Genomic DNA, 24156 nt, shown 5'->3' on the forward strand with positions numbered 1-24156 from the left:
ATTAATGTCTAAACCACTGGCAAGAAAAGTGAGCACACCCCTAAGTGAATTAGCCATTTCCCCTTCCCGGTGTCATGTGACTTGTTAGTATTACAAGGTCTCAGGTGTGAATGGGGAGCAGGTGTGTTATATTTGGTGCTATCGCTCTCACTCTCTCATACTGGTCACTGGAAGTTCAACATGGCACCTCATGGCAAAGAACTCTCTGAGGATCTGAAAAATAGAATTGTTGCTCTACATAAAGATGGGCTAGGCCAGTGATGGCGAACCTTGGCACCCCAGATGTTTTGGAACTACATTTCCCATGATGCTCAACTACACTGCAGAGTGTATGAGCATCATGGGAAATGTAGTTCCAAAACATCTGGGGTGCCAAGGTTTGCCATCACTGGCCTAGGCTATAGGAAGATTGGCAAGACCCTGAAACTGATCTGCGGCACGGTGGCCAAGACCATGCAGCAGTTTAACAGGACAGGTTCCCCTCAGAACAGACCTCGCCATGGTCGACCAAAGAAGTTGAGTGCACATGCTCAGCGTCATATCCAGAGGTTGTCTTTGGGAAATGGACGTATGATTGCTGCCAGCATTGGTCCAGAGGTTGAAGGGGTGAGGGGTCAGACTGTCAGTGCTCAGACCATACGCTGCACACTGCATCAAATTGGTCTGCATGGCATCCCAGAAGGAAACCTCTTCTAAAGATGATTTACAAGAAAGCCCGCAAAAAATTTGCTGAAGACAAGCAGACTAAGGACATGGATTATTGGAGGAGTGGAAGAGGACTCCAGTGGCAACCTGTGAAGCTCTGGTAAACTCCATGCCCAAGAGGGTTAAGGGCTCTTTCACACAGACGATCTGTATGTCCGTTTTTCATCCTTCCGTTTTTGGATGAAAAACGGATGTATCCCTATGGAACAGCGGATGTCAGCGGATGAACGTCCGCTGACATCCGACCCGCTCCGATCCGAAAAAGTGTAACGGAGGAAAAACCTACTTTTCCATCCGTTTTCGGATCGGGTGACGACGGACTCTGCGGTCCGTCACACCCCATCCCCCATGGGGGAGAGCGGCGCTCTGACAGGTCCGTCGCTGCACAGTGTCATCTTCCTGCTCAGTGGGGATCGGCGGAGCGATCCCCGCTGAGCAAGCGGATATTCACGGGGCGGATCATCACTGATCCGCCCCATGTGGAAGAGCCCTAAGGCAATGCTGGAAAATAATGGTTATGGTGGCCACACAAAATATTGATACTTTGGGTCCAGTTTGGACATTTTCACTTAGGGGTGTACTCACTTTTGTTGCCAGCGGTTTAGACATTAATGGCTGTGTGTTGACTTATTTTGAGGGGACAGCAAATTTACACTGTTATACAAGCTGTACACTCACTACTTTACATTGTAGCAAAGTGTCATTTCTTCAGTGTTGTCACATGAAAAGGTATAATAAAATATTTACATAAATGTGAGGGGTGTACTCACTTTTGTGAGATACTGTGTGTGTGTGTGTGTGTGTGTGTATATAGATATAATATATCTATAGTGTGTGTGTGTGTGTGTAATATAAAATTAATTATATGATATAGAGTTTAAAGTGGTTGTAAAGGCTCAGGGTTTTTTACCTTGCATTCTGTGCATGATGGTAAAAAAAAAAACCTTCTCTGTGCAGCAGGCCCCCTAATACTTACCTGAGCCTCATCTCGATCCAGCGATGTGAATGAGAGCCTCAGCTCTCCAGGGACTCGCCTTTGGCTCCTGCTGCTTTCTAACACAGCCAGTTAGCCAATGAGGAGAGAGAGCTGGCAGGGCGGAGCCGTGGCTCTGTGTGTTAATGGACACGCAGAGCAGCAGCTCAGAAGCGAGCTAGTACGGGTGCCCCCCCCCCCCCCCCATTGCAAGCTGCTTGCTCTGGGGGCAGTCAGCAGGAGGGGGGCCCAGTAATGCTGGTGGGGGACCTGAGAAGAGGAGGATCCAGGCTACTCTGTTCAGAACCACTGCATAGAACAGGTAAGTATGACATGTTTGGTATTGCAAAAAAAAAAAAAAGGAAAGCCTTTAATATCATTTTAACCACTTGCCGCATCCCATACAGCAATATGATGGCGGCAAAGTGATTTAGTTATCCTGATCGGACATCATATGACGCGATCAGGATAATAAGCCGGTGCGCAGTGATCGGAGGTGCTGTGTGTCAGTCTGACACGCCGCATCTCTGATCGTGGTATGAAGCCTCTGACAGAGTCTGCTTACCACGTGATCAGCTGTGACCAATCACAGCTGATCATCGCGTGAACCAGGAAGTGCCGTAAAATGTCTTTCCTCGGTTCACGCTGACAGGAAGAGCTGATCGGCGGCTCTCCCTGTCGGGGGGGGGGGGTCTTGCGCTGATAATCAGCACATTGATTATCAGTGCCCCCCCATCAGATGTGCCCATCAGCTGCCAATAAGTACCCATCAGCTGCCAGCCTGTGCCCCATAATAAACGCCAATCAGTGTCCACAATCAGTGCCCCATCAGTAATGCCTGTCAGTGCCCTTCAGATGCCACTCAGTCATGCCTGTCAGTAGCTCCTCATCAGGTGGCACTGGATAGGTAGCACTATCTGTGCCCATCAGTGCCGCCTATCAGTGCCGCCTATCAGTGCCCATCAGGTTTTTTTTTTTTCAAAATTGTTGGTATTTTTTTGTTTATAGCGCAAAAAATAAAAACCGCAGAGGTGTTCAAATACCACCAAAAGAAAGCTCTATTCGTGGAAAGAAAATGATAAAAATTTAGTTTGGGTACAGTGTTGCGTGACCGCGCAATTATCATTCAAAGTGCGACAGCGCTGAAAGCTGAAAATTGTCCTGGGCAGGAAGGGGGAAAGTGGCCGGTAATGAAGTGGTTAAGATATACAGTGCTTTAGTAAACTAAATGTCAGTTAGGGTAACTTTAAAATTTTACATTTCTCAGTGTTTTAATGAAATGATCATTTATTTTTATTTTATTTTTTTGCCGTATTAATAAACGTGATAGAAAGGCAAGTGCACAGGTCCATGAACTTAGCAGACATGGCTTGGTGTCAATGTCAGTGTCAATGTTTCCCTGGAAATTACTTTAAATGTTGGCAATATAGCTTTGTCTGTATAACAGGTACACTTTAAAGAGAAAGGGGGAAAAAAAAAAAAACAGTCTTAAGTGAGAATTAACACAGAGAGAAAAGGAAGGGGGGGTGGAGTGGGGGAGCGAGAGGAATCTTGCATTTTACAGTGTAAGCCCTGTGCTTGCACTATCAAAGCAGATGTACTTCCAGCTGAGCGAATCTAGCCAATCACAGCGCACATTCCTAGGTCTCCGCTCACCAGTCCTTGCTGGGGAAGGGTTTGTTTCATGCTCTGAATTTGGAAGACAGATAAAAATGCCAGCTCTAAACTGCCTCTAGGGATCACCTTCCCTCTGTAATATGAATGAACAGCATCTTGGCTGGGGCATCCAAACACACACACAAAAAATTGACAGCGCAGCCTTGGTGCTATCTTGAGGCCTTGCCTATATCTCTCTCTCTCCCCTTCCCCGGCAGTGCTGTGCTAGCTCCTTTTTGGTTTCTGCATTGGAAGGTGCACTGGATTCTGGACCTCCATGTACGACAATTTGTACCTGCATGGATTTGAAGATTCGGAGGCGGTAAGCATCTCTGCTTCTCTTGCATCCTCCTAGCTCATGCAGACAAAATAGATGCTTGTTTAAAGTGCAGTGGATGTGTGCCTTGCTATAGAAATAGGAATCATTTGGAACCTACCGGTCCATCTTTTTTTTTTTTTTAAACTGTTTACATGGAAGATTTTTGTATTTGTTTTTGTATGGTGCTTCCTATTTTTGAAAAATATTGTGTTCATGTTTATTATTATTATTTGTTTTTGTTTTTTCCCATAAATATTTAAGGTTATAATGGCACTGAAATTTTCTTTTAATTTAGTACTATATAGGATCATCAACAATGGTCATATATTTGTCCTTTAAACATGCCTGTAGAATAATGTAGGTTGGGTTTTGCTATAGGTTTATTTATTTTTATTTATTATTATTATTATTATTATTATTATTATTATTATTATTATGTGTTATATTCCCCTGTCTGTTTTAACTTTTGTACAGCGCTGCATCCAAGCTCTAGACATTAATGAATAATAATGATGATAATAATTAGCATTTCAATACGTCGGCTGTTGCTGTGAATTTTTTCCAAAGAGCTTACACTCCGTCGCCTGTGGACAAGGTAATAATATCTATAGGTATCTAAACCCAATGCTGGGATTCCTGTTTTGGATCAGGGTGGAAGGTCTGTCGTTATTAGGCCAGCGTAACAGGGACACTTGGGACCGAACGGTTGAATTATTGGTTTGAAATTCAAGGGACGCCAGCGAGAATGCTGTATATGTCCAAGCCACATAAAAAAAAAAAAAAAACACCCTTATGTAAGTAAAATAGATTTTCATAAATCAGCCCGGTGTGTACGTCATTGCAGATGTGTAAACTTACTGGTGTGATAACCACAAGGGAGCGGATTGCATATCCGCGCTGCCTCTGCGTTCTTTCCCCCTCTATCAGCAGATATGGTGCTTTACACTGTTAGAAATGTATGTCAGCCAGCCCATGTGCAAAATGTAGCATTGCATGCAATCCGAAGCAGTGATGCATTGCCACCGCCGGGTGCCAGAGAAGCTTTATTTGAAGCGTTGTTCATTTGGACAGCAGAGGGGAAAGTGGGGGGAAAAAAGGGGAATAAGGAGGGCGAGTGTGTTTCTTGAAAGCTGCCTGCAAAGGATGTGCAGAAACCATTCTGTTTGCATCCTTTTCAGGGGGAGGACAGGAGGGGGGGGGGAGGAGGGATCTTCGCCTCGTCTCCTGAGATCTACTCTTTGTGTAGCAGCAGTAGCAGCCGCTCTTGGAGGGAAAATCAGAAACGCTGGCCTTGTGTCTCCATCCTCTACAAGCCATTTCTTTTCAAAATAATTGGAATTTATTATATTTTTCGGGTACGCTTATTTTTAGTGTTGGACAAATGAAGGCTTATTGGTGACAAATTCCAGTTATTTACACATACAGGCCTCTTGTATTGTGCTGCCCCTTCTTTTCACACATCTTCAGGCTGTATACATGTAGTGTGAATAAGGATACATTTTTTTTTTAAATATATGATAAGATCAAGTGGCAGCCCAGGAAAACTTGCCACCCTAGGTCATGAGTAAGGCTAGGTTCACGTATGTGCGAATTGGAATGCGGTTTTCAACGCATCCAATTCGCATGACGTGAATGTGACCAGCTCTTGATGAAGAGGTCACACTCACACAGGTCCGGGGTGGCCGTGGTGTGAATTCCAAAAGGGTCCTGTGCGTTTTTGGGTTTGGTTCAGTTGCGAATTCAGGCAAAAATTTGGTCCTGAACGGGTGAACAGGAATGCATAGGACCCCAGGCTGGAAACCGCGGCCGCACATATGTGAACCTGGCCTAAGGTGGCTTTAGCCCAAATCCTTATTCAGCTGGGCGAAGAGCAATGGGCAATGGGTGATAGTCCATAGCAACATCTTCAGCCATTATTCACTGAGCTATCTTCAGTAAACTGAAATCTGATTGGTTGCCTGTAGCTGGCAGGCCTGATTTTGAAATGCAAGAAAATGGTACATTATTTAACCACTTGCTTACTGGGCACTTAAGCCCCCCTACTATCCAGACCAATTTTCAGCTTTCAACGCTGACGCACTTTGAATGACAATTGCGCGGTCATACAATACTGTACCCAAATGAAATTTTTATCATTTTTTTTCCCACAAATAGAGCTTTCTTTTGGTGGTATTTGATCACCTCTGAGGTTTTTATTTATTGTTAAAAAAAATGTAAAAAGACCGAATTAAAAATTTTTTTTTTTTTATATTTTGTTATAAAAAATTTAAAACAGGTAATTTTCTTCCTTCATTGATGTACGCTGATGAGGCAGCACTGATGGGCACTGATGGGTGGCAGTTATGGGCAATGATGGGTGGCAATAATGGGCACTGATCAGTTACACTGATAGGCAGCACTGCTAGGTGGCACCGATTGGCACCACTGGTGGGCATTGATAGGCGACACTTGGGGGCATTGATAGGCGGCACTTGTGGGCATTGATATGTGGCACTTTTGGGCATTGATAGGTGGCATTTGTGGGCATTGATAGGTGGCACTGTGGGCACTGTTAAGTGGAAGGTGTCACAGATGAGGCAGATGTGCCTCTTCCTCTTCGGGACCGATGTGCCTTGCAGCTGAGCCGGTGATCGGCTTTATTTTCTCCTCACGCTGTCAGCGTGAGGAAAAAAAAAAAGATTGCCGATCTTTTGTTTACATCATGTGATCAGCTGTCATTGGCTGACAGCTGATCACATGGTAAGGGGCCGGGATCGGCCCCTTACTCGGATCGGTGATCACCCGAGTCTCAGACCCCTTTCACACTGGGGCGGTTTGCAGGCGGTATTGCGCTAAAAATACCGCCTGCAAACCGCCCCTAAACAGCCTCCGCTGTTTGTTCAGTGTAAAAGCCCGAGGGCTTTCACACTGAAGCGGTGCGCTGGCAGGACGGTGAAAAAAGTCCTGCAAACCGCTTCTTTGGAGCGGTGAAGGAGCGGTGTATTCACCGATCCTAAACCGCTCCTGCCCATTGAAATCAATGGGACAGCGCGGCTATACCGCGGCAATACCGCGGCTATAGCCGCGCTGTACGAGGGATTTTAACCCTTTTTCGGCCGCCAGCAGGGGTTAAAACCGCACCGCTAGCGGCCGAATACCGCTGCAAGAACGACGGTACAGCAGCGCTAAAAATAGCGCTGTTGTACCGCCGACGCCCCCACCGCCCCAGTGTGAAAGGGGCCTTAGTGATTGGGTGATCACAGCGCACTCCATGCGCGCCCTACAGGGTGCGTGCACAGGGGAGGATGTCATATGACAGCCTCCCGGAAATTTGGCTACAGCGCGGACGGCAAGAGGTTAAAGCAGTATTAAACTCAAAAGCAAACATTTTATTATATTGCAGCTTCCCAATTCTTAGATGGGATGGCTGCATTCATTTCCACTCCTCCAGAGTGGTGTCTCACTAATACATCAGGTGTGAACCTAAATCTCATAAACAGCTTGTTAAGGTTGCTTTCTCTATTTTCATCTGGTAATCTAGACAGCAAGTCTGTTTTTTCACAGCACATGCTCTCCAGCAGAATGTATAGGTTTACATAGAAGAGACAAACCACTTAACACTGGCAGGGGTCATTAAAATGATCAGCTTGTATTTATTCCTGTGAAACCTTTTATCCCAAAAGGAAAACACTGTTTGCTGTAACTGATGATAAAGTGGAAGCTGGAGTTTGGCTTCAATTTGTTAGTAATTCTGCTAATAAATTTAACGTTCCCCTCCCCCTAGACTGATAATGCTGCTGTCTGCTCTGCCTCCTCTGCTCATTCCTCCAGAGTGGTGTCTTTTATTTTTATTATTCACAATTTATATAGCGCCATGGCGCCAACAGTTTACGTATATATAGATAGATATATATATATATATATATATATATATATCTATCTATATATACCGTGTTTCCCCTAAGACCTAGCGTTATTTTCCAGGAGGGCTGCAATATAAGCCCTAGTTTAAAATGCTTGTAAAATCCTATAATCCACTCTTACAGTAGTATATAATGTACAATGTGTGTGTTTCTATAATATAATTGCGGGGAAGAGAGCTCCGGCGGGTCACAGAAGCGCAGAGCGATGCTATAACTAAGGTATTTGACACAATTATATTACAGAAACACACACATTGTACATTATATACCACTGTAATAGAGTGGGTTATAGGATTTTACAAGCATTTTAACTCAGTTCACACTGGGGATTCCTGTCAGGCAGGGAGAGAGAGGGGGAGAGAAGACAGTACATTACATGGTAAGACCTACCCCGAAAATAAGCCCTACTGTGTCTTTTGTTGCCAAAATTATTATAAGACCCGGGCTTATTTTCTGGGAAACACGGTATATAATCAGTACCATAATGGTTTGGGAGTCCCTAGCACATAATCCATAAAAAAAACAAAAAATGAAAAGTTACTTATGGACTTTAAACCAAATACAGAGCTGGGTCTCTAAAAATAATCCTATAAATCTAGAACAGGAGTCTCCACACTTTCTAAAGAAAGGGGCAGTTTACTGTCCTTCAGACTTTAGGGGGGCCGGACTGTGCCCAGTGGGAATAAACAATGCTCAATCTTTGGTATTAGGGATGGATAGTGGGAGGAATAGTGCCCTGTCGTTGGTGTCAGTAACAGGAATTATGCCCCATTGTTGTTGCCAGTGGCAGGAACAATGCCTCAAGGGCTGCATAAAAGCAAGCAAAGGGCTGCATCCGGCCCCAGGGCCAGTTTGGAGACCACTGATCTAGACCAATGCATCATAAAAATCAACTTTATTTTACACAAATCGCAAAGACAAATCTAAAATCATGCATAATTTCCAAACCACTCTGAACATATTGCACAAATGCTCTATATTTTATATAATTCCCATATATATAAAAAATATGAAGGCGGGTTCAGGGTAGTTCAATTTCGGCTATAGGCGCAGAAGTCCCATTGTAGATCTATATAGAAAACCAGGAGCAACTGTTGCATATTTCACTCTATGCTTAAATCGGCAGATGAAAAAATTAACTTGAGTGTAAAAGTCCTCTCAGAAAGACATCATATGCAATGCCATTCAGGTTCATGCTTCAACTCCAAGGCAGCATGATATAGAAATGAAGTATGTATGGCTGGGTCCTATGCATGGACTGAGGACAGTAGGTGTTCACAGTAAAGTCCATTCGACTGTTTCCCATGTATAGCGTGGTCTCCAAACTGCGACCTAGGGGCTGGATGTTGCCCTTTGCTTGACTTTTTCAGGCCCTTGGGGCACTATTCCTTCCACTGTCACCAATGGGTGACAATGGGGAACTACTCCTCCCTTAGAAACCAATGATGACTACTATTCCTTCCATTGACACCAATGATTGTGCACTATTCCCCCCCCCCCCCCCAATACCAAAGATGGGGCATTGTTTGTTCCCACTGACACCAGGACATTTTCTACTCATACATATTCTGTCCCCTCTATTTTCTGAAGGACAGTAAACTGGCCCTTTGTCAAGAAAGTTTGAAGACCCTTAGGTCTAGAGGAGAACTCAAGGCTGAGACTGTGACTGCATTCCAACCTCCCTCACACGCATTCATTAAGGGCCAGCATCCTGCACAATGGCATGTTGCACAAGGACCACCAATAGGACCAGAACTGCTAGTGCTCAGTATATGTACCCTTAGAAAGCCACTTGGACAGGAACAATCGAAGCTTCTTTAGTGAAATCTCCTTCTTGCATGCCTATATAGTAGCCATGTAAAATACTGATCGCCACTGAACATCCGCCATAAGAAACTTCAGGACTGGAGCTAAAAGGGGAAAGATGTCGTCCTATGTCATCCTGACTGGTTTCGCCAGAAGCTGCATCAGAAGTGAGGCATTGCCCTCCCCTATCAGCTCCAGTCCTGAAGTCTCTTATGGCTTCCTGAAGACGCGGTTGGCGAAGCTAGTTGAAGCTCCACACATGTCGTCACTGGGTCCGTTCTGACGTCAGGTCCGGCCTGGTGTTTAGAACGCATGACGGTTCCCAGTCTGAGACATGGCGGTGCAAGTTCCTGCAAGGCTGTTTACATTGGCACCGAGGCTGGGCACTTTTATATGTGAGTGGAATACATTTTATCTGGTTTAATAAAATACTACACTTAGTTTACTTATTTTTGGTGGTCTCATGTTGTGGTGTTTCTGGAGTGATTAAAAGATGATAGGATGATATCTCAGAAGATCTGCTGAAGAAGGGTGTGATCGATTTTGGAGGTGAATAAGGCCAATCCCACAGCGCTTATTGAACTTTATTAAAGTGGAGTTCCACCCACTTTTACAACTCTTCAGCATCCCTCACTAAACTGTGCACTGTAAAAGAATTGGATATTTTTAAATTTATTTTCTCAGCACCTACTGTATATTTGCTGTATTCATTTTTCACTTCCTCCTCCCTGGCCGCGGCCCATCGCATCATTTCCTGTTTGCAATGCCTTCTGGGAAGGGGCGGCAACTTCCTCTGAAACTGCCGTTGCTATGGAAACCTGACCTGAAACCTATTACACTGCTTGTGCTGCACTGAGCATGTGCGAGATCTGCAAGGATGAGATCCAGGAGGAAATGCAGTCTGGCTTCAGATGCCCACACTTAAGATGGCCACGGCCTGCTGTAAGTTTATAAAATAACAAACTACTGTTATAAACTAACAAAACAGACCTTAGTTTACAGACTAACTTTACTAGAATACATTAAGCTTGTGTATTATAGGGGTATTTTTATTTAAAAAGTATAATTTCGGCCGGAACACCACTTTAATTTAGAGGTCACTGGATTGGCAGTGAGTGCGCCTTTGTTATGGTGGTGTGAGTTGGTACACTACTGGAAGAACATCTGCCAAAGTACAGAATATTGTTTGTTTCACCTGGTGTGGGTATTATTACACACAATTTACAGACATTAGGTGTATATTGACCTTGCTTTGTGCACTGGTCCAAATCATTTGGTGGAGGACCATTCTTCCAGAAGCATTTGTGAGGTCAGGCACTGATGTTGGATGAGAAGGCCTGCCTCACAGTCTCTGTTGTAATGTGAAGGCCTGTCAAGTTCCTCTACCACAAACTCACTCATCCATGTCTTTATGGACCTTGCTTTGTGCACTGGTCCAAATCATTTGGTGGAGGGGGGACTATGGTGTGGGGTTGTTTTTGAGGGGTTGGGTTTGGCTCCTTAGTTCCAGTGAAGGGAACTCTTAAGGCGTCAGCATACCAAGACATTTTGGACAATTTCATACTCCCAAATTTGTGGGAACAGTTTGGGGATGGCCCCTTCCTGTTGCAACATGACTGCACACCATTACACAAAGCAAGGTCCATAAAGACATGGATGAGCGAGTTTGGGGTGGAGCAACTTGACTGGCCTGTACAGAGTCCTGACCTCAACCCAATAGAACACCTTTGGGATGAATTAGAGCGGAGACTGTGAGCCAGGTCTTCTCATCCAACATCAGTGCCTGACCTCACAAATGCGCTTCTGGAAGAATGGTCAAACATTCTCATAGACACACTCCTAAACCTTGTGGACAGCCTTCCCAGAAGAGTTAAAGCTGTTATAGCTGCAAAGGGTGGGCCAACTCAATATTGAACCCTACGGACTAATGCCCCGTACACACGGTCGGATTTTCCGATGGAAAATGTCCGATCGGAGCGTGTTGTCGGAAATTCCGACCGTGTGTGGGCTCTATCGGACATTTTCCATCGGATTTTCCGACACACAAAGTTGGAGAGCAGGAGATAAAATTTTCCGACAACAAAATCCGTTGTCGGAAATTCCGATCGTATGTACACAAATCTGACGGACAAAGTGCCACGCATGCTCAGAATAAATAAAGAGATGAAAGCTATTGGCCACTGCCCCGTTTATAGTCCCGACGTACGTGTTTTACGTCACCGCGTTTAAAACGATCGGATTTTCCGACAACTTTGTGTGACCGTGTGTATGCAAGACAAGTTTGAGCCAACATCCGTCGGAAAAAATCCTAGAATTTTGTTGTCGGAATGTCCGAACAAAGTCCGACCGTGTGTACGGGGCATAAGACTGGGATGTCATTAAAGTTCATGTGCGTGTGTAAAGGCAGGCGTCCCAACACTTTTGGTAATATAGTGTATTGTATTTTGCTGTCCCTAGGTTAAAGCTGCATGATTAATCGTTAAAAAATCACGATCTCAAATCAACCCCCCTCATGATCTTAATCTGTAATTTCCACGATTTATGTAACAAGTGCAGAGCTGTTCTCTGCTCAGAGCTGGCAAAAAAATTTTAAAAAATCAGCCAAAGTTTATCACATTATTTCTCAGTGTGGAGAGATGAAAAGAAACATTGTATCATTTGGTTCTTTTAGATCAAAGGAATAAACTTCGGTCTGCAAACAAGGCCAGCTTAACCACTTAACCAGTTGCCACCTACCGTATATATACTGCGGCAGGTTGGCTCTATTGCGCAAAATCACGTACCTGCACATGATTTTGTTCAATAGCCACTGGGGGGGGGTGCGCGTGCGGCCCCGGAGCTGTGTTCGCGCACCGATTGGCCACAGGGGGAGCCAATTAGGGGGCCACCCGCTATCGCTCCCTACAGGGATAGAACGGCGGTCTGTATCGATGTAAGAAAGGCAGACCGCTATGCTGTCAGACATGGACACTGTGATCTTGTATTACAGCTAATCAGGAACACGGATCACAGTGTCCATGCAGTGACCCCCCCCCCCCGGTAAGAAAGCACAAACAGGGGACACACTTAACGCTTTGATCGCCCCTGATGTTAACCCCTTCCCTGCCAGTGTCATTTATACAGTGCATATTTTTAGCACTGATCACTGTAATAATGTCACTGGTTCACAAAAAATGGCAAAAGTGTCAGGTGTCCGATCTGTCCATCGCAATGTCGCAGTCCCACTAAAGATCGCTGATCACCGGCATTACAAGTAAAAAAAATTAAAGTGCCATAAATATATCCCCTATTTTGTAGACGCTATAACTTTTGCACAAACCAATCAATATACACTTATTCCAATTTTTTTATTTTTTTTTTACCAAAAATATGTAGCAGAATACATATAAGCCTAAATGGATGAAGAAATTCGTTTTTTTTTTAATAATTTTATTGGATATGTTTTACAGCAGAAAGTAAAAAATATATATATATTTTTTTTTCAAAATTGTCGCTCATTTTTCTGTTTATAGCACAAAAAATAAAAACCGCAGAGGTGATCAAATACCACCAAAGGAAAGCTCTATTTGTGGAAAAAAAAAGGACGTCAATTTTATTTGGGTACAGGGTCGCACGGCCGCGCAATCGTCAGTTAAAGTAACGCAGTGCCGTATCGCAAAAAATGGCCTGGTCATGAAGGGGGTAAAAAACTTCCGGGGCTGAAGTGGTTAAAGACTAATGCCGCGTACACACGAGCGGACATTACGGCGGACTTTGCCCGGCGGACTTTTCGATGTACTTTCCGACGGACTTTCTGAATGAACGGACTTGCCTACACACAATCCACCAAAGTCCGTCGAATTCGTACGTGATGACGTACGACCAGACTAAAACAAGGAAGTTCATAGCCAGTAGCCAATAGCTGCCCTAGCGTGGCTTTTTGTCCGTCGAACTAGCATACAGACGGCGGACTTTTCGACCGGACTCGATTTCAACGGATAAATTTTAAACAAGTTTCAAATCTAAGTCCGTCCAACTTTTGAGAAAACAAAGTCCGCTGGAGCCCACACACATCGAATTGTCCGACGAAATCCAGTCCGCCGGGCAAAGTCCGCCGTAATGTCCGCTCGTGTGTACGCGGCATAAGCCTTTTTCTGACACTTGTTGCTTACAAGTTAAAATCAGTATTTTTTGCTAGAAAATTACTCAGAACCCCCAAACATTGTATATGGGTTTTTTTTTTTTTAGCAGAGACCCTAAAGAATAAAATGGCGATCGTTGTAAAATTTTATGTCACACTTGTTTGTGTCTTTCAAACACAATTTTTTGAGAAAAAATACACTTCAATAAATTAAAAAAAAAAAAACTAAACAGTGAAGTTAGCCCAATTTTTTTGTATATCGTAAGAGATTTGTGATCTTTATTCTAACAAAAAATCATGACTCTCATTTTATCCAGAATGGTGCAGTTCTACCCTATGTCCTCCTTTCCTCCCTCATCAACATGATAGTAAAATGTTTTGACTTAAAGCGGAGTTCCGCCGTTTTTTTTTTTTTTTTTAAAGTCAGCAGCTACAAATACTGCAGCTGCTGACTTTTAAAATATGGACACTTACCTTTCCAGGGCGCCCGCAATGTCGGCACCCGAAGCCGATCTGTCCCTCGGCTCTCGGATGCTGCCGCCGCCATCTTCGGTATCAAAAAACGGTTTGCTGTAACTGTTCATAAAGTGTGATGTGGAGCTTGTCTTCCATGTATTGGTGTATAATGGAAAAACGAATATCCTTGTATCACACGGGGCGATTGTACTGCAGGGCAGTGTCTGTGAGGTCAGCATTCCATTCCATCACTTCTGTCAAGGCAGGAAAAAAAGGTTGTCATTCGCAGGATGAATTCTGAAACAATGATGGCACAATCGTATGTCACATTAAACAATAATTTCGATTTTCGTTTGAAGGTTCGTTCGTTTTTCTACTCATGTATGGCCTGCTTCAATCTGCTAGTCTATCTAGAACTCCCCTACCCCAGACTGACAATGTTGCTGTCCAAGGGTGGCCCTGTGCTCCTTCATCCAGAGTAGGGACACGAATACAGGAGGTGTGTTACTGGCCAGATTACCAGGTGAAAACAGAGAAGACAAAAAAAGAAACTGTAAACGAATTGGATATTTTTTTTTTCTCAGCACCTACTGTATATCTGCTGTGTTCATTTTTCACTTCCTCCTCCCTGGCCGTGGCCCATCGCATCATTTCCTGTTTGCAGTGCCTTCTGGGAAGGGGCGACAACTTCCTCTGACACTGCCGTTCCTCTGACCTGACCTGAAACCTATTACACTGCTTGTGCTGCACTGAGCATGTGCGAGATCTGCAAGGATGAGATCCAGGAAGAAATACAGTCTGGCCTCAGATGCCCACACTTAAGATGGCCACGGCCTGCTGTAAGTTTATAAAATAACAAACTAAAGCTATAAACTAACAAAACAGACCTTGGTTTACAGACTAACTTTACTAGAATACATTAAGCTTGTGTATTTATAGGGGTATTTTTATTTAAAAAGTATAATTTCGGCCGAAACACCACTTTAAATTGAGAACAGAATGTCAGGTCATACTGCATTCTCTTGCTGCATACCCTAAATAAAGAAATAAAAATAAATATATCAATGGAACACTTTAAAGTTGATCTCATAGTGTGGTGATTGGGGTCATTTACATTTGCTTCAACTTTAACACCTATTAAAGTGCGTACCACTTCAACATGCTTTTTTGGTTTGTTTTTGGAGCTTTGGTGATGTTTTATGAAGCTTTATTGAAGCTTGGCAAATGCCCTGTCTGTGTTGATTTTTGATTTGTTTCAAAGGGGCCCCGTAGAACCCCAGCTCATTAGTACCACCACTCAGCAGATCCCCAGCTCATTAGTACCCCTGTTCAGCAGATCCCCTGCTCAGTAGTACCCCCCAGCCCTGCTGATCCCCCACTCAGTAATAACCCCCAGCCCTGCTGATCCCCCACTCAGTAATAACCCCCAGCTCTGCTGATCCCCTGCTCAGTAGTACCCCCAGCCCTGCTGATCCCCCACTCAGTAATAACCCCCAGCTCTGCTGATTCCCTGCATAGTAATAACCCTCAGCTCTGCTGATCCCCTGCTCAGTAGTAATTCCCAGCTCTGCTAATCACCTGCTCAGTAGTAACCCCCAGCTCTGCTGATCCTCTCTCTCTCTCTCTCTCTCTCTCTCTCTCTCTCTCTCTCTCTCTCTCTATCTCTCTCACCTCCCGCTATATTGCTCCCATGCTGTGCACCACGTGTGACATTGCTAGTTTCTCCTGCTCCGGTACCCCACGTGTGCTTTCTGCTAGTTGCTCTGCTCCAGCCGATCCCGCTCACCTTTCTGCTGCTCCACGCTGCACACCAGATACGAAGCTGAAATTAAGCCTCTCAAAAGCTTCAGGTGCTGGAAGTGAGATTTGTCATAGACTTCTATGGAGGCTTTGGAGACGCTTCGAAGCACCAAGAAAGCAACTTGTGAACAGGACTATAGGCAGGGGTGGTCCGTCCATTAAGGGCGCTGCCCCCTATCCATGTGTCTCTTGCAGGACGCTGGATGCATGGATTCCAATGGCGGGGTTGTTTACTTTTAAAGCACCTGATTAGAGCCAGAGGCTCTAATAGGCTTTAAAAATGGGTGGGTTCGGGGGTGCAGGGAATGCTGACAGTGATTATGTTTGTATTTCATGGAAAAAGAATTCATCTTCATCATGTGACCACACTCATCAACTTTTAAGATGACCTTGTTTTGTTAGGAAATCTAAAGTGGACCCATCATCAGATGTATTGGTTCATGTTAGGCACATACATAGTTACATAGTTAGTAAGGTTGAATAAAGACACCAGTCCATCCAGTTCAGCCTGAGTGAGTGTGTGAGTGTCTACAATTGTCCCTATCCCTGTACATTGTGTCTCATTAAGATACTCATTTATTATATTATTATTTATATATTTACATGCTAAGCAATGTGTGACACATACGGTTGTTTTTAAGTTTCACCAGATCACATCACTCCCCTGACAATGCCCTCATTGGCTTTTCTCTCCAGAATGGCGGCACCATCTTTAAGGCATCATCCAGGGTTAGCATCTACTCCCTGGACTGAGATTCTGGCTTAGAGATAACACAATCGTGTAGTTCTTGGTGCCTATCATAGGCGTGAGCACGGGGTGTGCCAGATGTGCCTCGGCACACTCAGTTCACAGGCGGTACGCACACCCCTAGGTACGCAGCATAGAGTGGTGAGAAAACAAACACTACTTTTATGTGGATACAGGGGACCTGTTAACCAATCCTGGTAGGGATGTGGGGAGGGGCAGACATCAAAGGGGCGCCCCCCCCCGAGACATTGGCGTACAACATCGCTTTCCTGATGGATAGGAGGGGATATCGGGCGTCACAAGATGCCAGATGGGGCGTGGTGGCCCACCTGACGTGACGTATTGGCGATGCCGTCCCGCGACGCACATCCGGAGTCTTGGCAACCGGTCTCCCCAGCTCCAGTAAGGGAAATGCTAAGCATGTCATGGAAGGCGTGAACGGCCCCAGTGCGCCGAGTGAGAGACACAATGGGCGGGTGCCACTTAGTGGCTCTTACAAGCCTGGCGATCTGCTCAATGTGAAACCCCACCCCCATCAATGCCAACCAATGCCACCTATCAGTGCAACCTGTCAGTGACAACCAATGACACCTATTAGTGCCACCTGTCAGTGCCAACCAATGCCACATATCAGTGCCACCTATCAATGCCAATCAGTGCTACCTGTCAGTGCTGCCAATCAGTGCGTGCTTCCAATTACGGCCACCTATCAGTGCCAGTCAGTGCCCATCAGTGCCGCCTATTAGTGCTGCCATTCAGTGTTGCCTATCACTGCTGCCTATCAGTGCCAACCAATGCCACCAATCAGTGCCCATCAGTGCTGCCTATCATTGCCCACAAGTACTGCCTATCAGTTCCCATCAGTGCACTGAGTGCAGGGATGGGGAAATTAACTCAGCAGCCAGGCACATTGTGTATGGGGGGGTCGGCCTGGTGGGGCACAACTTCAATCTGTTGACTTTTATTATAATGTGAATATTTGCACTTGAAGTTAATTTTCCGCCACCCTTGCTCATCCATGTCTTTATTGACCTTGCTTTGTGCACTGGTGCACAGTCATGTTGGAATGGGAAAGGTCCATCCCCAAACTGTTCCCACAAAGTTGGGATCATGAAATTGTCCAAAATGTCTTGGTATGCTGACGCCTTAAGAGTTCCCTTCACTGGAACTAAGGGGCCAAGCCCAACCTCTGAAAAACAACCCCACACCATACTGCCCCCTCCACCAAATGATTTGGGCCAGTGCACAAAGCAAAGTCCATAAAGACATGGATGAGTGAGGTTTGGGGTGGAGGAACTTGACTGGCCTTCACATTACAGCGAAGACTGTGAGCCAGGCCTTCTCATCCAACATCAGTGCTTGACCTCACAAATGCACTTCTGGAAGAATGGTCAAACATTCCCATAGACACACTCCTAAACCTTGTGAACAGCCTTCCCAGAAGAGTTGAAGCTGTTATAGCTGGAAAGGTCAGGCCAACTCAATATTGAACCCTACGGACTAATGCCCCGTACACACGGTCGGACTTTTCGGCTACAAAAGTCCGGCGGATAATCCGATCGTGTGTGGGCTTCCCCGGACTTTCAGCGGACTTTTCCAGCCGCAAATCTGACAGACTTTAGATTTGGAACATGCTTCAAATCTTTATGTCATAACTCTGCCGGACCCAGAAATCCGTTCGTCTGTATGCTAGTCCGACGGACGAAAACCGACGCTAGGGCAGCTATTGGCTACTGGCTATCAACTTCCTTATTTTAGTCCGGGGTACGTCATCACGTACAAATCCGTCGGACTTTGGTGTGATCATGTGTAGGCAAGTCCGGTCATTAGAAAGTCTGTTGAAAGTCCGCCAAAAGTGCGTCGAAAGTCTGTCGGACGGGCTGTCGGACTTTTGTAGCTGAAAAGTCCAACCGTGTGTACGCAGCATAAGACTGGGATGCCATTACAGTTCGTGTGTGTAAAGGGAGGCGTCCCAATACTTTTATAATATAGTGTGTGTATATATATATTAGAGCTGCACGATTCTGGCCAAAATGAGAATCACAATTTTTTTTCTTAGAATAAAAAGATCTCGATTCTCTCACGATTCTTGCGATGTAAAATCTCTCACATTACACAAAAAAAGAAACTGGGCTAACTTTACTGGTTAGTGTGTTTTTTTTTTTTTTTTTAATTAAAGTAATTTTTTCCAAAAAGATTGCATTTGAAAGACCGCTGTGCAAATACAGTGTGACATAAAATATTGCAACAACCACCATTTTATTCTCTAGGGTCTCTACTAAAAAATATATATATATATATATATATAATGTTTGGGAGTTCTAAGTAATTTTCTAGCAAAAAAAAAAGATTTTAACTTGAAACCAACAAATGTCAGAAAAAGGTTTAGTGTTTAAGTGGTTAAGCTTTCCTCATTTACACACAAAGTCTATTCCATTGACAAATTGTTACAATGTTTATACTTAAGTTCTACTGCTAAAGAATGTTGTGATTCTTGGTAGACTGCCCGGATTTTCTCTTCCTTTCTTTTGATGGCTGTGGCTTCAGAAGAGCCGAGAGAATTCTTTGCATAGAAAGAATCAGGAAACACTTTTTTGTCAAGCTCGCAACAGGGAAAAAATCGCGATAACGATTCTTGACGATTAATCATGCAGCTCTAATATAAATAAATATATATATATATGTATACACACACACACGTGTGTGTTTTTGAGCTTTGGGGTGCACACCCTAATGCAAAAGGCTGCGCACGCCTATGGTGCCTATGCAGTTCTTGGCTGTGTTCACAAATGTCTGACACAAATCAGCCCCTGATGCAGCCTCTAACCTTGTGACTTGATACAAAGTTAATGTTGCAGTTGGAGAGGGGACTGAAGTAATGCTTCCTTCTACTTGCAGCAGACTGATGTTATCATCTCAGTCACTGGTCTGGAGTACAAGGACTGCTTCTTAGGGTCTTTTCAGGCCACAATTTTGCAATTCAGATTGCATTTCTACATACGTGTGTTTGATACATTTTTAATGCGTTCCAATTCTTTTTTTTTTTTTTTCTTTTTTATTCCCAAAGTTTAATAGTGTTTTTTTTGTTTGTTTGTTTTCTTGCTTTAATGTATTCTCCTGTGTTTTAGATGCATTTTGCTGCTTTCCAGGTACATTCCATGCAGAAAAAATGTTCTACTTTTGTTGAGTGCACAGAACGCACTGCACTGGCATAAAATAGGACAATTGGAATCCATGCTAATTATTGTCCATGTGTTTTTGATGCAGATTAAAAACACACTTGACTGTATCTGGTGTGAACTGGCCCCTAATGATAGAAGAGGGAGCTTTTCTAAAAAAACAAAAACAAAATGCTCCTGTCCCTGTATATTGTGACATCAGAAATATTTGTTTTTAATGCAGACTTGTAAAGTTACTAAAAGACAATGGTGTCACTAGGGTTGGTGTAACCTGGTGCGATAAAACATGGTGTCCCCAACCCACCCCCCTTAATCAGGTTCTCTCCTGTCTAGCCTGCCACAGTGCCCTGGGGGTGACACCGTCCCGGTCAGATGTCACATCCTACTTGAAGGTGTCACCCCTCTGGCGGGTGACACCCAGGTGCGGTCCGCACCCCCCTGCTGAAAGATTCACTTTCGATTAATACTAATTATACAGATAAAAAGTGCAGCGCAGTACACATTAAAATCCAGTTGAATTGATAAATAAATCCAGATGTTTCCAGATGTTGCCCAGAGTGCAACAAACACATCCACATGGGGAAGAGATCCAATGACAGAGCATATGTGAAAATCCCTCCACCAACGAGATTCTTGCTCTCTCACCTCAACAGATGGACCCGTGAACTAACAGAAGGTCAACTGCGCATGTCCCTCGTCCCCCCCAAGGTAAAAAATTGGGAACCAGCGATGATCGAATACTCTAGCAAATGCATATGTGGATGAGAATTACACTAAATACTCTCTGCTATATAAACTTAGACTTTATTAAAACATAAATATGACACTCACATGTAATACGATATAAAAAGGTTCAGATCGAGGCTTTGTGACATTTCCGACAAGCAGGCAGCGGGTGGCGTCATCCAAAACTGTAGATCCTCCGCCCATACGCGTTGCGTCCAATGGAACTTTGTCAGACGGGTGGAGCTATCAAGTCACCCGTTGCATTTTATAGAGTAGTGCTGGCTGCCATGGAGGACGCCGGAACCTCCGGCTGCAAATTAGACATGTGCGATTTGTTTCGTTCCGAATTCGTTTAACGAATTTCAACAAATTAGTTAACATCCAAAATAACGAAAACCCGTTTTAACGAATTTTTACGAATATTCGTAAATTCAAATATTTGGGAATTCGGAAATTTGAAAATCCAAAAAAACGAGAATTCGAAAATCTGAAATAACTAACTATTATAGGTATTGGAATTTCTTTTCAAATTTGGCTGTTAGTGAACGTAATGAATACAAATTTATCCGAAGTTACGAATTATCCGAAATAACGAATGCCACATCTAAACAAATGGAACAGAACTAATTAATAATAATAATAAAAAGTTTTTATTATTATTGTTATATATTATTTTGTTCCATTCGCTGTTCTGTGAGAGGGAAATGTGCTGATCCTGTGTTCTTGCTACGCAGGAACACAGATTCCCCCCCCCCCCCAGAAATAGTAATCACTCCCAGAGAACACATTTAACCCTTTGATCTCCCCTGATGTTAACCCCTTCCCTGCCAGTGTCATTAGTACAGTGAGAGTGCATATTTTTAGCACTGATCACTGTATTGGTGTCACTGGTCCCCGAAAAGTGTCAGGTGTCCGTTGTGTCCCCCGCAATACCGCAGTCCCGCTATGAATTGCTGATCGCCACTATTACTAGTAAAAAATAAATAAAAAAATAAATATCCTGTAGTTTGTAGACGGTATAACTTTGGCGCAAACCAATCTATAGACACGTATTGGGATATTTTTTTAATCAAAAATATGTAACAGAATACATATTGGCCTAAATTGATGAAGAAATTGAATTTTTTTTACATTTTTTGTTATTGGGAAATGTTTTATAGCAGAAAGTAAAAAACATTTTTTTTTTTAATTGTCGGTCTTTTTTTGCTTATAGCGTAAAAAATAAAAACCGCAAAGGTGATCAAATACCACCAAAAGAACGCTCTCTTTGTTTGGCAAAAAAAGGACGTCAATTTTATTTGGGTACAGCGTCGCACAACCGCACAATCATGAAGGTGGGGTAAATCTTCCGGAGCTGAAGTGGTTAATATTATTGACATGCTCGCCAAATGTTTACAGACACTGAGAGGTCTGGAAACATTTGGACTTATTTATTTATGATTTGGACTGGATTTGAATGTGTATTGCGCTGCACTTTTTATTTGTTTGGTTTATTTCTGAGGATGTGATTATCCTCTATTCAGCGAGCAATCATTTGTTTGATTGTACCTGTTTTCATATAATACTGATTATAATAATATAAAGCTGCACACAAGGGCACCAGCTGTTCTTTTAACTGAATGCACCCCTATGACGGAAAGCGCTGAAATGTAATGAATGAAAGGGGTGGTCCAGGGACAGTTAGGCTGGGGGGAAAAGAGCTAGCTGATGCTGGTCGCCCTCCAGCCAGGTAATATGGTGAGCTCTATCTGGTCTGTGCAGCTTCTAATGCATATTGTGAGTCGCTTAAAGTGTGCAGTGAAATCACAATAAGCAACTTTAGTACAAGAGGGGAGTCTGTAGATCTGAAGGGAAGGCTGGAGTTCAGACTAAAGGAGGATTCTAGTTGTGTTAAATACGGATAGAACAGAATATTTTTACTGTACAGACCATTGTGATTTTCAAAACGTGGAAAAAAAAAAACAAATCTTCCTCCAAGCTATGGTAACAGTATTTTATAGACCGAAGTCTTTTGAATCTTCATCCTCTTTGTTCCTGTAATTGACTCACTGACATTCCCACAAATCTGCTGAGGCTGAGGTCACCTACAGAATAAAATATCCAGTTTACCTTGAGGTAGGTGTTTATTAGACATGCGCAGAACCAAAAAATTAGTTTGGTTTCCTTTCATTTCAAATCATTATTTTAAATAATTTTGTTTTGTTTATTCGATTTGAATTTGATGAAATTGAATTAAATTCAACTGAATTTGGAAAATTCAAAACAAATTCAAACTTATTTTATTTGAAATTTGAATTTTAATAGCCAGTTATATTCTATTTTATTCTATTCCACTCTATTCTTTTCTAGTCTATTATTTTGTATTCTGTTCTAATTTATTCTGTTTGAAATTTGAATTTCGGAAGGTGGTCTTTCTGTTTTTTATACTATATCATACTATTCTAATGTTTTATTCTAGTCTATTCCTTTATTTTCTATTCTATTCTGTTCTATTTTACTGTATTATTTTATATTCTAATATTCTATTTTCTAGTCTAGTCTATTTTCTTTTCCTTTATTTTCTATTTTATTCTGTTTTACTCTATCCTATTCTTTTATTTTCTATTCTGTTCTGTTCTACACTACAGTAAAACCTTGGATTGCGAGCATAATCCGTTCCAGAAACATGCTTGTAATCCAAAGCACTTGTATATCAAAGCATTTTTTTTTTTACAGGGTATAAAAGAGAAGAGAGGCCCCTCTAATGCCCCGTACACACGGTCGGATTTTTCGACGGAAAATGTGTGATAGGACCTTGTTGTCGGAAATTCTGACCGTGTGTAGGCTCCATCACACATTTTCCATCGGATTTTCCGACACACAAAGTTTGAGAGCAGGATATAAAATTTTCCGACAACAAAATCCGTTGTCGGAAATTCCGATCGTGTGTACACAAATCCGACGGACAAAGTGCCACGCATGCTCAGAATAAATAAAGAGATGAAAGCTATTGGCCACTGCCCCGTTTATAGTCCCGACGTACGTGTTTTACATCACCGCGTTTGGAACGATCGGATTTTCCGACAACTTTGTGTGACCGTGTGTATGCAAGACAAGTTTGAGCCAACATCCGTCGGAAAAAATCCTAGGATTTTGTTGTCGGAATGTCCGATCAAAGTCCGACCGTGTGTACGGGGCATAAGTGTAGCAATAAGTTGCTAAATGTTGTACCTTCATTAAATGTAACCATATTGCTACACTTAGAGGCTCCTATCTCTTCTTTTTTATACTCAGTTGTGACATGACGCTACTCTTATATCAAGACATCGCTTGTATATCAAGGCAAAATTTATTAAAACATTTTGCTTGTCTTACAAAACGCTCTCAAACCAAGGTTTTACTGTATTCTTTTCTATTCCATTCTTTTGGTTTCTATTCTAACTCTATTTAAATTTTCGAATTCAATTTAGTTTTCAAATTTTATTCAAATTATTTTGGATTTGTTTGAATTCGTTACTGTAATTTGGAAATTCGGATACATCCAAATTTCTGAATAGCGAGAAATTTGTCTGAATTTCGATTCGGGAACATAATGAACCGCACATGTTTAGTGTTTACTTTAAAATCAGGCTGCCATTTGCCAAGTAATCAGCAGTGGAAAACAAGTGTTGATGTCTTTATTTCTCTTGTGGAAGCTCTCAGCTATTATTGGACATTTGCCGTTCCCAGAGCCAATCTAATGCTCCATCATGACATTAATCTGGACACTTGCAGCCTCAGCAGAAAC

The 24156-nt window shown here is 43.1% G+C and overlaps 1 protein-coding gene across 3 annotated transcripts in view; it reads left to right on the forward strand.

Moving 5' to 3' along the window:
* Positions 1–24156, forward strand: part of CACNB4 (calcium voltage-gated channel auxiliary subunit beta 4) — a 284190-nt gene that overhangs the window by 108705 nt on the left and 151329 nt on the right. Inside the window, exon 1 of one of the 3 annotated variants that reach the window (XM_073634158.1) lies at positions 3003–3656. The exons of the other annotated variants lie outside the window; for them this stretch is intronic. Coding sequence (XP_073490259.1) covers positions 3612–3656 — 45 coding nt within the window. The 5' untranslated portion in view covers positions 3003–3611. Of the gene's footprint in view, positions 1–3002; positions 3657–24156 lie in introns of those variants that run through there. 3 annotated transcript variants of the gene reach the window in all.

Source organism: Aquarana catesbeiana, linkage group LG06 (assembly GCF_042186555.1).
Source record: "Aquarana catesbeiana isolate 2022-GZ linkage group LG06, ASM4218655v1, whole genome shotgun sequence".
Lineage (NCBI taxonomy): Eukaryota > Metazoa > Chordata > Amphibia > Anura > Ranidae > Aquarana > Aquarana catesbeiana.